Raw genomic sequence first — 14216 nt, 5'->3', positions numbered from 1 at the left:
CTGGAGGCGACTGTCCCTGCCTGTTCTCCAGACCCAGATCTGCTCTCCTGGCTGGTGCAGAGGTTTGACCTCCCTCCTGCCAAAACTTGCTGCTCTGCTCTCGCCCTCCCCCAGGTCTCTTTGACTGCCCACACCTCAGCCCTTCCACTGGGCTGTTTTGTGCCTTCAGCCACGCTGTCCTGGGCATGTGCTGCCCGTGCACTGAGAGCCAGTAGTCATGGCTGCAGAAACTCAAGGCAAGCCTGCTTTTGGCTTCTTGTCTCTTTGGTGAGACGCAAGCCTAGGAGCGGAGGATCAGGGAGGAACACCTGGCTTGTCACACTCCGTCTGTCCCTTCTCCCAAGTTCCCAAACTTGGCCGACTCTGCCAGCGTCACGGGGAGCCGCTCCCGGCTTCCTCTGCCACCCATCTGAGCTGGGGATGCGGCAAAGGGGCTTGGGCACCACCTAGGAGAGCCCTGAGCCCTTCCCCAGCCTAGTCAAGCACCAGAAGCTTTTCTCTTCCTTCAAACCCAGTTCATCCTCTGGGGCCCAACTTTAAGTTCCTTACCGGCCGTGGAGTGACCCTCAGCAGCAACCGGGGCTTTTTAACCGGCAGTTTTTGGGAAGGGGTGAACGACACAAGGGGAGACGCGCTGCAAGGAGCTACAGGAACATGAGATGCTAGTTAGGGAGAGCCATGAACCCAGCTACTCTTGGTAGTAGTTCCTCTCAGTCTTGGTAGATGTTAGAGGGCACGTCTCTCCCTTAACCTTGAGCTCCGTTTACTGACCTGTTGTGCCATAATTTATCGAACCCGTGTCTGAACCCACTGACACCCTTTGCTTCCACAGCCTCGCGCAGCAGCCAGTTGCAGAAGTTACAGTCCACTGTGCGAAGAAATGCTTCCTTTTATCTGTTTTAACGTGATTTCCAGCTCAATCCGTACTCACAGCTGGGACAGGAAGGCTGGGGACAGAGTGTTCGGGAGTTTATGTGTGGAGGATGGTGGATTCCACATTTTCATGTTAACATATCCCTTGACGAGGCTAGGGAAGGAATTGCAGGAGGTGACTGTGGTAGCGGGGAACAGAAACCGATGACCTGAGAGGTTCCCTCTACTCTGACGTTTTGCTGTGAATCACATGAGTTAAATTCTTACTGTAAGGCTCAGATGTGTTTTGACAGGTACAAAGGGATACCAAGAACACAACATCCCGAACAACCTTTGAGTAAGGTGGGTGCTTGGTGGTACTTAGGGTAATAGAGCTTAGTACAGCCCTGCAAAATGCCTTTCAGCTAGTTTTTACGCCCCTAACTATTGTGCACCAAAAGGTATGAGATTTATTAAAGAACGGTGGGAAGTGTGCATGGTAACTTGTGAATTTTTTTAGGTGCGTTACTGTGAAGAGGTGCAGGACTCGCTTTAAAGAAAAGCGTATTGAGTCGGTCACGATGGCGTGGGAACAGTCTGGAAGACGAAAATATGGTTATTGCCAATCCTGTCAGAGGCAAGGCCTTCCTGCAGGGTCTCGCTGGCTGGCGCAGCACCAGGCTTCCCTGCTCCACGCGCCGTACACACGCCCGCGGCAGCCCAGCAGGGTCCGTGCGTGCCGAAGCGCCTGCGCTCTGGTCCGAGGTCTGGTCTCGGGCGAGGGGAGCGACGCCGTCCAGCGGACCCCGTTTCTGATCTCTAGTTTGCATTGATCTTACGTTTAGACACGCAGTCAGAAGAACAGACCCTCCCTTTTCCAGTGCCTTTGGAAAGATCGCAGCTTCGTAGAATGAGTCCTTTCTCCTCCACCCTTAATCTACAACCCAGCTTTCCGGGGAGATCCTACTTTGAGCTAAGATCTTCGGCCCACCAGCTGAGCTTGCATTCTTCTTTACAGTCCCTGAATTCAGCTGGTGAGCTGAGTGCCTCTGGCATTTCCTCTTGGTCTGTGCTTCTGGCCATCTCCAAACTATTCGTTTGTTTTGTTCCGTTGTGTTTGTTTTTCCCATGACATGCGGATGGCAGGGGGAACTTCTTCTGTTTGTCAGTGGCCTGCTCCTCCTGCGGAGGGAGTTTCGGTGGCGTCGTTCTCGTGGTGTTTGCATCTGTACGTACCAGCAGGGGCAGTTTTAGGCGTGGGGTGACAGAGCAGCACGGTGACTCCTTACGTGGGTGCTGTTCTCGGCGGGGCCGGCGGGGCTGAGCCATTTCGCACAGCCAGCCGGCAGAGCAGATCCCTCGTCTCTCGTTTGGATTGCTCTTGTGCCTAGGGACAGTCAGAAGAACAGCCCCTCCCGGGGAGAAACCTACGGGGACATCTCAAGGGTTTGCTGTCCCTACACAACCAGAAAACGCAGCCTCTGCGGTGAGGTTTGTTCTGCGAGATTAGTTCCCTCGATTAAACCTAGACCCCTCTTAAGAAAGAAGCCAGCCTAGATGCAAGCAAGGTCTGGCTAAGTCCAGCTCGCAGACCCCTTGCAGCCTGGCTCCTTGAGACCCTGAAGACGGGGGCTCTCGTCCGCTCAGCGCTGAGCACCGGGCTCGCCTGTTGCAAAACCAGACGTGATCGTCACGACGTCTTTGTTTTCTGCGGGGCAGAGGAAACGGCTCCCGTGACGCCTGGCTCGCCTGGCAGCGCCCGCAAGCGCTTGGCTTGCCTCCTCGCGCCCGGCCCGCGCGGGCTGGCGTGGGGCCGTAGGCAGTGCAGGCAGAACGAGCGACGGTGTCGGGCAGCCGGCGGAGGAGCCGCAGGCACAGGGCATCTCTCCGAGCTGTTTTCTAACCGTTTTTTGCGCATCTTCCGTTGCTAAAGATCCTGGGCCCTGATTCTTCCGCCGCTCTGGATTTACACCACTCCACGGGCTCCGGTGGAGTCATTCACGGCTTCCTCTGGTGTAAGGCCAGGAAGAATGGGGGCCCCCGATTGTTTGATTTCCATCCCATAACCTGGAATGAGGAATGCCGCAGCATGACCCTTGCCAGAATAACCGGGGGGGGGGGCCCGCAACTTTCTTTTCTTTGTGCTTTTTATGTTTGTTTTTTTTTTTTTTTCTCATCATACTGCTGTGCGCTAATGGCTTGAACTCTTGTCTTGTTACGGACGTTTCTTACTTCGTGTCCAGCGTAGCGAGATCCACTGCCGTGGCCGTGAGCGATACCTGTGTGGGCAGAACGGACCCCTGCGGCTGCGGCCGCGGCCTGGGGTGGTGGGGGCGAGGCAAAACGGGGTCCTGAATGTGCCCGTGTGTCCGTGCTGCTTCGCGCTCAGGTGACCTCGGTGTCGCAGCGACGCGGGGAGACCGTGAAACCCACTTTTCGACCAGGGGCAGGGGGCGCGATTCATTCAAACAGCCTCGGGAGGTGCCGCTCGGCCCTCGCCACCCTTTCCCACCTGGTGGAAAGCCTGCTGCCTTGCCAGAGGAGAGTCAAAAACCAGTCCTAAGAGCTAAACAGGGCTTTCCTTAAAACCCAGCACCCTTCACGAATGCCCTCCCACGCAGCGCCAACATGGGCCTTCGTGTTGCCCTCTCCTCCCGGTGAGGATGAGCTCCTGGATCAGGACAAGCTCCTAGATCGGTCCCTGGCTGCAGTCTGGCTCCCAGGAGGTGTTTGCAGCCAGAGGTCAGGCACAGCGCAGTCACGGGAGGGTGAAGGGCACCCCGACTCCTCCTGCCCGGTGTGTCACCCTTTGGGTGCTATCAGGGTTCTGAGGCCAGGCATCTGCCCCCAGGGAGCCCTTCTCCTGCCCCGCTCCTGCCCAGACCACCCACACAGCAGGGGAGGCAGCCCGGGACACCTCGGTGGTCCCTACTCACTGGACACACCAGTGGCCTCTCCTCTTTTGTCAGTCCCTGTCCTCCAAGGAATGGTTTGTAAGAGAGTCAATCTAGAGAATATTGACCAAGATATTCCACCAAGGCTAAAATTTTTTGCCTGTTTTCTGGAGGGAAGTCCAATGATTCGGCATCCCGAGCAGTTAGCAATCAGACTCGATGCTCTTGAAGGCCGTGGTGGGATCTGGCAATGAAAGAGCAGATACTCCACACTGCCCCGAGGTGAGACTCACCAAAACAGCCAGCAGTCCACGCTCAAACTCACGGGTCGTATTTGTGACCCTTCTCCATGCTCTCTGGCTTTTAATGAATCAGGCCTCCCGTGGCTGGCTGGATGCTCTGTTAACGGTTAAATGCTCATGAGTGTTTTTCAGGAGGTTGTTGTTTCTTAGCTGTGATGTGTGAAATGTAGTATCTCTTTATAGGATGCAATTTTGAGACACAAGGAACGCCTTACTCTCAATTAGGCAAGTATATTTATTACAATTAACCGGCACCTACTCCATGCTGCTCAGCCTTTCTTCTTTTTTTTTTTTTTTTTTTTTTCAAATCTTTAACTTTCCTTTGGTGACGGAGCAGCATTTCTTGCGCGTACCCTGCTTGCAGGGCGCTCTCGGATGTCATGGCAGTGGGCAAATTTGGAGGAGGACTGCCCATTGCCGTACGATGTAAAGGCATTTTATGGTTTTAAAGAGAAGCCTGAAGTCAGTGCTCTGGAAGCGGCCCTGTCATTTAAGAACTGACCCTCCTGCCCCAATACCAGTTCATTAAGGGCGCTGGAGCGTGGGCCAAATGCCGAGGAGGTGATTAGCCCCTCTGCAGCTAATGGGAGCAAGCGCTGGTGGTGGCTGCTTGCTTGTCCCCTTCGGACTGCCGGCAGGGTCAGGCCCGTTCATTCCCCCGGGAGAAGGAGCCCCGTGCCCAGCCCTGCGGGATTCCCTCCTCGGGCAGCTCGCACACCCGCCCGCGCCCGCTCCCAGCCCGAGCCCATCCTCGCCTCCGTCCTTCCCAGCCTTGATGCAAAACGCTGACAGGTCCACGCGCTCGCCGGAGAAGCAGGCAAGCAGAAATTGGTTTCTCATTCCTTTCCTGACCCAACTTTACGTGCTGTTTTCTCTCCTGCATGCCTTTCCCTGGGAATGACCACAGTTGACATTAAAAAAATGGTGGCAGGTACGGAATCACCTCTGTCGAGTTGCGAAAGCGGGGCACCCGCGTGCATGTGAGCTGTCTTGTGTGAAACGATCCAATAAATCGATGAATAAATCTCACCCGAGTGTTTTATTTTTCAAGCCGTATTTACTCCTGCAGGCGTGAGAGTGTTTTGTGGATGTGTCAGTTCACGTTTCGGTGATCGCTGGAGAAAAACCACCTGGGGAACCGGGCTGGTGGCTTGTGAAACCCCGTGCCTCTGTCTTGTCGAGGACGTGACGCTATCTGTCAGATTTGCAGGAACCGAGTCCCGTGCATTTAAACCAGCAGCCGTACCGAGTCGTGGAGGTTTTTGGGGGCATTTTCCAGCCTTCCCATGAGCTAGCTCTTGTCTTACGCGTTGCTCCGTAGGGAGGTTTCCTGGTGTGATGTAGCGTCTCTGTCAATGTAGACCTTTGTGTGTGCTTTTGGTTCCCAGGACTGCCAGCCCTCCGATACACACGCACAGTTTATCTGCGAATCCTCAGTCCCCTTCCCACGCTGGGCCTGACCCTGCTCACTGTTGCTTGCATGAGTAACCCTTAGTCGTAAGAGTAAGTTACGTCAGCTAGAGCCTGGAGACCTGGCCGGCATCGCATGTCTCCGCCTGCTAGGGCCAAATTTTAGGAGACCGTGAGGATCCTGCGGGCTCATGAGCCCGGACAGACAGACGGCGGGAGGGGACAGAGACAGACAGGCACCGGGGGGAGCGGCAAGAGCAAAACTCCTCCGAGTCCCCGCCATAACGCCCTCAGCCACGCCGGCAGGCTGCGGCTGCACGAGCTCCGAGCCTCCCTCCGGGCTGGAAGGTGCCCACCGCGAGCCAGCAGCCCCCTCCGCTGCCGCAGCTCCCTGCCTGCTTTGCGCTGCCGCCTCGGGGGGCAGCAGCCCCGAGCCCCCCGCCGTGCCTTCGCCCGCCGTCCCGGCCCTGCATGCATGCAGCATGTGCCGTTCCGTGTCCGCTCCACGGGGCTCGGTCACCCGCCGGCCGCGCTCCCGCCGGACTAACCCGCTGTCGTTTGTGTGTTCCAGTTGCTTGGTTTTCTTTCGACCCTGCCTCTGCCCACGCTGACATCATCTTTTCTAATGACAACCTGACTGTCACCTGCAACAGCTATGATGACAGGGTTGTGCTGGGGAAAACGGGCTTTTCCAAAGGGCTCCATTACTGGGAGCTGTCGATCGATCGTTACGATAACCACCCCGACCCGGCCTTCGGCGTGGCACGCATCGATGTCCTGAAGGATGCCATGCTGGGCAAGGACGACAAGGCCTGGGCCATGTACGTGGACAATAACCGGAGCTGGTTCATGCACAACAATTCGCACACCAACAGGTACGTGGTCTGGAACGGGGTCTTCCTCCCAAAGACCACAGCCCAAGGAAGAGCCCGTGGCTTTTCCAGTGGCACCTGCGGGAACGGCGACATCGCTCCTCATCGCCTCTATCAGAGGGTGTGCCCTTGCCCCAAGAGAAGGACAGTCCCCTGCCTCCCTGGTTCTGCCTTGCTCCGATATTCCTTCCCTGCCTGCTGCGACTCTCTCCGTGCTGACTCTTTCCCGGAGCATGGACAGCATCGCTCCCGTGCAGCGTCCCCTTCCCCGTAACACCCAAAGCCTTGCAACTCGTGCAACAACGCAACGGGGTTCACCTTTATCCCTGTGCCACGCCGATTTGCTCGCTTTCCCCACGGGACAGCGGGGCTGGGGGGCTTTGAAGCTTGTGGTCGCTTGGGGGAGAGCCTGGTGTCACCTTCCTGCAGCCTCAAGGGCCGTTCCCTGGTGGGTCAGCAGGTTTTGAAGCGGGCCCTGCAGCTTTGCTCCCCAGGTCCACTCGTTTTCCCCCGTGGTTGTGTTGCTGTGGCTGCTCTCGTAGGTAGCTTTGCCCATGGGGATGTCATGGCAAGCGGAGAGCTTGAGGAGGAGGTGCCCAGGGACTGGTGAGCGTGGCTGGGATGGGTGCAGGTCACGGCTTGGCTCCTGGGGGAAGTTCAGCACCGTCAGCCCTTGAGGTCCATGGCCTGAACCCCGAGCTGGGAGCACAAGGGACCTCAAGCCGCCGAGACGCTCTGATCTTCCTTCTCGCCCCCGCAGAACCGAGGGTGGGATAACGAAAGGCGCCACGGTGGGAGTGCTGCTGGATTTGACCAGGAGGACCTTGACGTTCTCCATCAACGAGGACCAGCAAGGACCCGTCGCCTTCGAGAACCTGGAGGGCCTCTTCTTCCCTGCGGTCAGCCTCAACAGGAACGTGCAGGTACGTGCTTTGACCACGGCTCTCTGGAGCACCGCAGCAGCATTCCCCGTGGCTGCACTTGCTGGCAGACTCCCTCTTAACGCTGCTGCCACGGCAGTGCGTGCTGATGCTCAGCAGCAGGGGGACTTCTGTGGAGCGGGGAGGGCTCTTTGGGCAGCAGGGGTGGCTTGGCAAGAGCTAAAATTACACCCTAAACCACGTGTGAGTCTCTCAAATCAGGACAGCCCTTCCTGCAGACGCAGATGCTGCGTCCGGCTCCCTGCTCCAGGATTTCTCCATCAGGGCTGCTGAAGCATCAGGGTTCTCCAGCCCTCCCTAGTTGATGGGGTCGGACAACTCCACTTTGTAGTACTACCCCACGAGAGCTTCGCCAGCTCTTACACCTCTCCCAGGACCCAGATAAGAGCATTACCAGGGAGAAGGGCACCTTTGAAAGCCTGTTTTCCCCTGGGGAGTTTCAAACCCCTCTTCTCTCCCTCTCTCCCAAGCTCTCAGCTCTCCTGAACATCACCAAGCAGTGGCTCGCTGGGCCTATCCGGTATTTTCATCTTTCATTTTTCTTCTCACTGATCACATCCCAGCTATCATCTCCCCCTCAATGAGTCCTCCACACTCACCGAGCCCGGCTCTGGCACATCCACTCTTACCACCGCTTGCACGTCCAACGCTGCACGAGTGCCCAGGGCACGCTGCACCTAACGGATGACCTCAGGGTGTCGAGCATTTTGGCGCGGTCTTCTGCAGTGGATGTCAAAGGCACCACCTCTGCGCAAGGGCAGAGGCACCAAGGGGCCTCTGTAAATCAGGGATCCGTGGATCAGGGCGTGCTGTCCTCTGCTACCAAGGCGGTGCCAGGTTTCCAGCAGCGCTGGAGCAGAGGTTGGTCAGTACCATCCCAAACCCTGGGAGCATCCCTGCCGGCGTGTCACGGTGTTTAATTCGGAAACGTGAACGAAGCACATCTCATCTGCACCCTTTGTAGAGGTTGCTACATTAATCTGGCATGGTAAAAACGTCCTGCTCTGTGATGGGTTTCATTCCTACCACAATCTTCTACGCAGCCCTAAAAGACAAGCACGTTTCTAGAGCCCTTCTGCTTTCTGACAGTTCCATGGGCAAGGCAGAGCTTAAATCCCCTAACAACAGAGAAGTCCCGTGGGATGCCGATAAAAGGCTGCTAATAAACCCAAGCCCTTTGTTATCCTCCTTCAAAGGTGCATGAGTAATTAAAAATGACTCTCATTAGGAGGGAAATAATTGTAATTTAGACAAAGTTTTCTATAAATCTGTATCTGAAGGAGAAAACGCTGCGGTTCCAATAAAAGAAGAGTTGTGCTTTCCTCCCAAATCAAAGCATTTGTGGAGGGAACTGAATTACCCACGTGCAGCTCCTCGGCACGTGTGTGGGTACTTGCAGAACGTGGCCCCTTGCCTGCTCAGCCCGTATCCCTTACGGACCAGGGGTTTCCTAGACGCAGCGAGCATCAGGTCTCCGGTGTGTCTTTCCCTTCGTCCCCGCGTTGCCGTCTCTGCCGCATCGCTCCCCCTCCCCAGATGATGCCGGGCCGAGTGCCCTGAATGCACAGAATGGTTCTGTCCATCCCATCTGCAGAAAGACCCAACTGGTGCCCTGTCCCACCTCTCCGGCAGCCGGCTGTTGGATTGGTCCGCAGCCAGCTGGGAACGTCGGGGGCTTGGGTACCACTGGTACCAGCGGTCCCACTTCACGCTGGAGCTGCGTAGGGGATCCCAGAGCGCCAACAAGTCGTGAAGCAGCAAGATGGAGCCACCACCGTGGTCCTGGTGATGGCCTCTCCCACCCACCCAGGCCCCTGCTGCAGCAGGGAGGACGCAGTGGGGCAGGAGGGGCGGTGGGCTCCCCGCGACGTCTCCGGCCGCACCGTGCCTCTCCCCAGGCGCCGCTCCTGCCCTCCCTGGGGGACGACGTGACGGCTGCCGTGCCGCGGGCTGTCCCACCGGGCACGGAGGGACGCGGCTGAGCCCCGTATCTCTCCTTGCAGGTGACGCTGCACACTGGCCTCCCAGTCCCTGAATTCTACGCTTCACGCTCGGCCATGCCATGAGGATGCTCCCGGAGCCGGCTGCCTCTTCTTGGGACGAGAGGAGGAGCCAGCCCGTTCCCTCCTGTGGGACGAGGCCGGCCGCCGAGACGATGGGTCTCTGCTCGGCCGCCGGCCGGAGACTGGGAGGCAAAGCAGGAGGGAAGAACCCGGCTTTTGGCCGCCTCTGATCTCCACCCTCCCTCCCGCGCTGTCCTGTGTGTGTGCGCTTCGCTGTTTAGCTCTTTCTGGCTGATGAAGTCCCTAGGTAGCCTGAGATGTTCTTCTGTGTCCGCTTTTAGGTTTGGTTTTATCGATTTGAGTTGGGGTTTTGGGAGCGGGGGGGCGGGAGGGGGCAGTTTTGTCTCATTTGGCAGAGCCCTTTCCCCCCCCCCCCCCCCCCCCCACTGTGGGGCTGGCCGGAGGGACCGAGGAGGGACACCACCCCCACTCCCCCAACCACCACAGAAAAGCTTTCACCCACGCCAGCCCCGTTCCTTCGCAGGATATTTCCTTCCCCTGTGGCCTTTCTTGCAGAGCGCCCTCGGCCACGTGTAGAGGTGGGTCCTGGATTACCAGTCACGTCCTTACCAAAACACCCAGCCCTGTCCCTTGTCCCCCCGAGGCGTTTCTGTGGGGTGCAGCGGTGGGGCAGGAGGGTGGCCGCCCTGTCCCTGGGTGCTCCGGGTGCCGGCAGACCCTCGGTCCGGCACCAAGCGCCCACGTGGTGCTCTCCCCGCAGCCCGGTGCCGGCACCCGCGCCACAGCCATACGCCAGAGAGCCCTCGCCCGGCTCTTTGGAGATTAGTGTTTATTTTTTTATAGTCGCCGTATAAAGCCTAGCCTTAACTACTAACTGATAGTGTCCTTCCATTCACCGGAGAATTCATTCTGCAGTGAGGGTCTGACTGGGAGCCTGGGGATGGGGAATGGGGATGAGGATGGAGATGGAGATGGGATGGGGAATGGGGATGAGGATGGGGATGGGGATGAGGATGGAGCTGGGGTGGGGAATGGGGATGGGGATGAGGAGGAAGGAGAGCTGGCCACAGCCCCGCCACGCACTCAGGAATACGCGCCCGCTGCCCTGCCTGCGCCTGCTGCCGGCAGCAGTTCCCCTCAGCCTCCGCTCCCTACCCTGACTTTCTGGTAATTCGGAGGCAGGAGAGGAGCGGGAGGTCGTGGGCGCCGTGCCCGGTGCCAGCCCCCCGTTCCCGTGCCGAGGGCGCCTGCATGCGCGTGTCCCCGCGCTTCGCTTCGCGGTCCCTCGCCGTCTCCCGGCGGGGCTGGGGGAGGCGACGGTCTCGCTGCCAGGTGGGTGCCGGTGTGCCCAGCCCGGCCGGGGAGCTGCAGCTCATCGCTCCGGGGTCGGGTGGGATGCGACAGCAGTACCGGTCCAGCAGAAAGACAAGTGTAAATAAACCATTGCCTTCCAGCGTGCCCTCCTCTAGGACGGTCCCGTTCGTTCCCTTGTTGCTCTAGTGTTCAGTTTACCTAATTTATTGGATGGGTGCTATCTCGTTGACTGACACCGAGGAGTTTCTCTCAGCTGCAGGAGAGCCGTGTTGCGGGACAACACCGAGCAGCTCTTTGGTGAATTCCTGACGAGCCCCCGTGGCCGGCTCACCCGGGGCTCCTCTCTCCGCCGTTATCCCCCCCCCCCCCCCCCATTCTTTAGGATGTTCATGGTGCTTATTAGACCCCCAGTGATTGTACGACGTCGTCCCCCTGTACCGCGATGATAGCTGCCTACAGCCGCTGTACTGAAGAGAAGTGTCATGTTTGCTGTTCTAATAAAGGACTTTTATGAGAGAAGGGCAGAGCTTCCCAGAGCCTCTCTGCGCCGCCACAGCCCCCCTGGCTTCCATTCCCACCTCGTGTCCCCCCCGCCGGGTGCGGCTCACCGCCACGCACGGCGTGCCCCTGCGCTGTCCCCATCAGGAGGCAGCAGCCCAGAAGGGACAGAACTGGGTTCGTAGGCAGGTGGGGGGCATGGGAGCCAGCTGAAACCCATGAGGTGACCGAGGGGTGGGGGGGAGCTCGTGCCGCCGCGTCCCCTTCCGTGGCACAGCACCCTCTCCCCATGGTGAGGCAGCAGCACCCGTGGGGCAGCGGGGACGGGAACTTCTTATCTTCCACCCTGCGACCAGGAGGTGCCCCAAGGAGGGAGACGGGGCATTGCAAACCCCACGTTACGCCTGCGGGGCTCTCGGGGAGCTAACCCAACCACCGCCATGAACCCCATATCCAGCAGCCCCACATCCCACCCAGCCTTTTCCCAACCCCTTCCCCACACCTTTGTGTGCACCGGGAGTGGTGACGATTCCCCATTCCCAGTGTGGGTGCTGAGCTGGGACAGCGGGAGAAGGGAGGGGGCGGCTCCCAGCCCCGCTGCCCCGCAGCGACACGGGGCCCACCCGGGGCTCCCCGCTCCGCCTGCAGCCATCAGCAGAGGAGTTTGGGGGGGGGCTGAGAAATGGTCCTGGGTGCTGAGGAGCCGGGATGCAAGGAAGGAGGGGTGGAATCCCCTGGGAGGGAGGAATTACCTAGTGTGGATGCAGAGCAGCATCTCCCCAGGGGGACAAGCCTCTGCAGCCACCCCGACACCAGCCCCTGCCTGGAGACCCATCCAGGACGAGAGATGGTGGCAAGGACCAAGCAGGGAAGAGAGATAAACTGATAGAAATCACGAGATGGCAAGAAGTGAAAGAGCCCAGCACAGTGCTGGCACCACTAAAATCCCCTGGCGGCAGGGGGGGGTCTTTCTTTTCCAGAAACAGGGGTAAACACTAAGGGGTGAGTGGTGTTGGGGTCATTTCTGAAGGCAAGGACAGTTCTCCGCAGGGCCTGAGAAGGGCTCAGCGATCTTAAAGGTCTTTTCCAACCTAAATGACTCTTAAGGGCTCGCTGTTGGGATATTAGCGCTGCCTCTGTTTTCTCAGGAGAGATTTTTCAATGTGAGGCCTCTGAGCTCATCATGGGCTTGAGTCCAGGGCTAAAGAAAAAAAAAAAAAACCTCTAATGCATTGCATTAAGTGCATTTGTGTCTTGTCCCTTCCAGAGAGGGAACGTGCCCAGGACACCGGAGGTATGGGAAATTGCATCCTCCTTGCAGCACATAAAACCCAGCCTGTAAATCACGCACAGCGAGGAGGGAACAACCCCGGGGCCAGAGGACACCCACGCCCTGGGGACGGGTCCCAGAGGTGAGGGCAGAGCCGTTCACCACCTTCATCCCAGCTCTGACTTCCAAGAGAGCAATGCTGGAGGTCTCAGGCTGCCCAAACCCACCCAGGGCTCTGCCCCACGCTTGGCAGCTCTCAGAGAGCTTTTCCATGGCACCATTTCCATGGCTACCATCTCCCCCTGCGCTGGAGGGCAGGTCCTGGACAGAGAATACCTGCTTTGGGCACTGAGTCAGCTCTGTGTCCGGCATCTGCTGGCAAGGAAACCATGGCCAGGCTTCCACCAGGACACTCATCCTTCGATTCACCCTGTGAAAAATCAGGAAAATTGGCCACATTCCTTTTTTTTTTTTTTTTTTCCCCCCACGTCGCACATGTGTGGTTTGGGCTGGTTCCTCAACCCCTGGTGAGCCACTGCAGCTCTTTGCCAGGACTTGGCTCAACATGGAGACTTGTACCCCTCGATCCCAGCCGGGGTGACAGTTGGGGTAACCCCAGGAGCACCCATGGCCCCGCCAGGCTTCGAGGCAGCGGTTGAGTCGCCTCGTTCTCCGGCTGCGGGTGGTTTTTAGCTCTTGCAGAACCGGGCAGGGGAAACAGGCCAGGCTGGAAAGGCTGGGCAGGCATGGCTGGAGGAAGAGGAAGAGGAAGAGGTGGTGTGTGGTGCGCTCCCAGCAGCTCTTCTTGCCCTTCGGGAGGAACCGGCGGCAGGGCAGGACCCCGCAGGCAGGGCAGGCAGGGCAGGCAGGGCAGGCAGGGCAGGCAGCCGCCCAGCCCTGCCCGGGGGAGGCGGTTGTGAAGCTCCCGGAGCCGCTCGGGAAGAATTCCCACGCCGTTTCCAGAGGGATTGAGGAGCGCGGGCGGAGAGCAGTGAGGAGGCGGGGGGAGACGGCTGCAACGGCGGGGTCGGGGCGGGGGGTGCAGTCGGACCCCGTCCCTCCCGCCCAGGAGAGCGGCGTTTCCCTCCGGGCCCAGCGGGAGGGGCCTGGCAGGACCCCGGGAGCTCCCCCCGGGGGTCGGGCGGGCGGAGCCCAGCGTGGGGCGGCGCCGGAGAAGCCCTGGGCGAGGGGGGGGCGCGGGGGGGGGGGGGGGGGGGGTGGCTCCCGGGGCCGCGCTGGTCCGCCCGGTGGGACCGGGGTGCGGGGGATGGGGCGGGGAGGGGGGGGAACACCCGTCCTTGTCCCCCGGCTCCGTGCCCCCCTCCTCTTGGCACGCCCCTCTGTGGACCCCCAGGGTGGCGGTCCCCGGGGTACCCCCCCCCTTTGCGCACCCCCAGGGTCCCCCCCTTTCCCCTTTGCGCATCCGCGGGGTGCCCCCCCCAAATTCGCGCACCCCCGGGGTGGCGGTCCCCGGGGTCCCCCCCTCCCCTTTGCGCACCCCATGGTGGCAGTCCCCGGGGTCCCCCCCCTCCCCCTTTGCGCACCCGGGGGGTGCCACACCCCCCCCCCCCCAATTCGCGCACCCCCGGGTTAGGGTACCCCCGCCTTTGCGCACCCCCACGGTTGCGGTCCACGGGGTCACCCCCCTCCCCTTTGCGCCACCCCATGGTGGCAGTCCCTGGGGGTAACACACCCCCCCCCCTTTTGCGCACCCTCAGGGTCGTCCCCCCCCCCGCCCCAATTCGCCCACCCCCGGGATGGTTGTCCCCGGAGTCCCCTCCCTTTCCACACCCCCCGGGGGGGGGTGGGGGTGGGTGGACGGGGCGCCGCTCCCGCCCC

At 59.7% G+C, this 14216-nt stretch overlaps 1 protein-coding gene across 2 annotated transcripts in view; it reads left to right on the top strand.

Annotated features, from left to right (window-relative positions):
• TRIM9 (tripartite motif containing 9) overlaps positions 1-9337 on the top strand; it is a 70224-nt gene extending 60887 nt beyond the window's left edge. Inside the window, exons 8-13 of one of the 2 annotated variants that reach the window (XM_086461963.1) lie at positions 1698-1886; positions 4232-4273; positions 4956-4979; positions 6030-6333; positions 7091-7253; positions 9275-9337. In XM_086461963.1, coding sequence (XP_086318089.1) covers positions 1698-1886; positions 4232-4273; positions 4956-4979; positions 6030-6333; positions 7091-7253; positions 9275-9337 — 785 coding nt within the window. The remainder of the gene's footprint in view (positions 1-1697; positions 1887-4231; positions 4274-4955; positions 4980-6029; positions 6334-7090; positions 7254-9274) is intronic. The other variant, XM_086461964.1, reaches the window with a different exon arrangement.
• The last annotated feature ends 4879 nt before the right edge of the window (positions 9338-14216 follow it).

Source organism: Leptosomus discolor, chromosome 3 (assembly GCF_034619465.1).
Source record: "Leptosomus discolor isolate bLepDis1 chromosome 3, bLepDis1.hap2, whole genome shotgun sequence".
Taxonomy (NCBI): Eukaryota; Metazoa; Chordata; class Aves; order Leptosomiformes; family Leptosomidae; genus Leptosomus; species Leptosomus discolor.
This window is presented reverse-complemented; position numbering and strand designations above follow the sequence as displayed.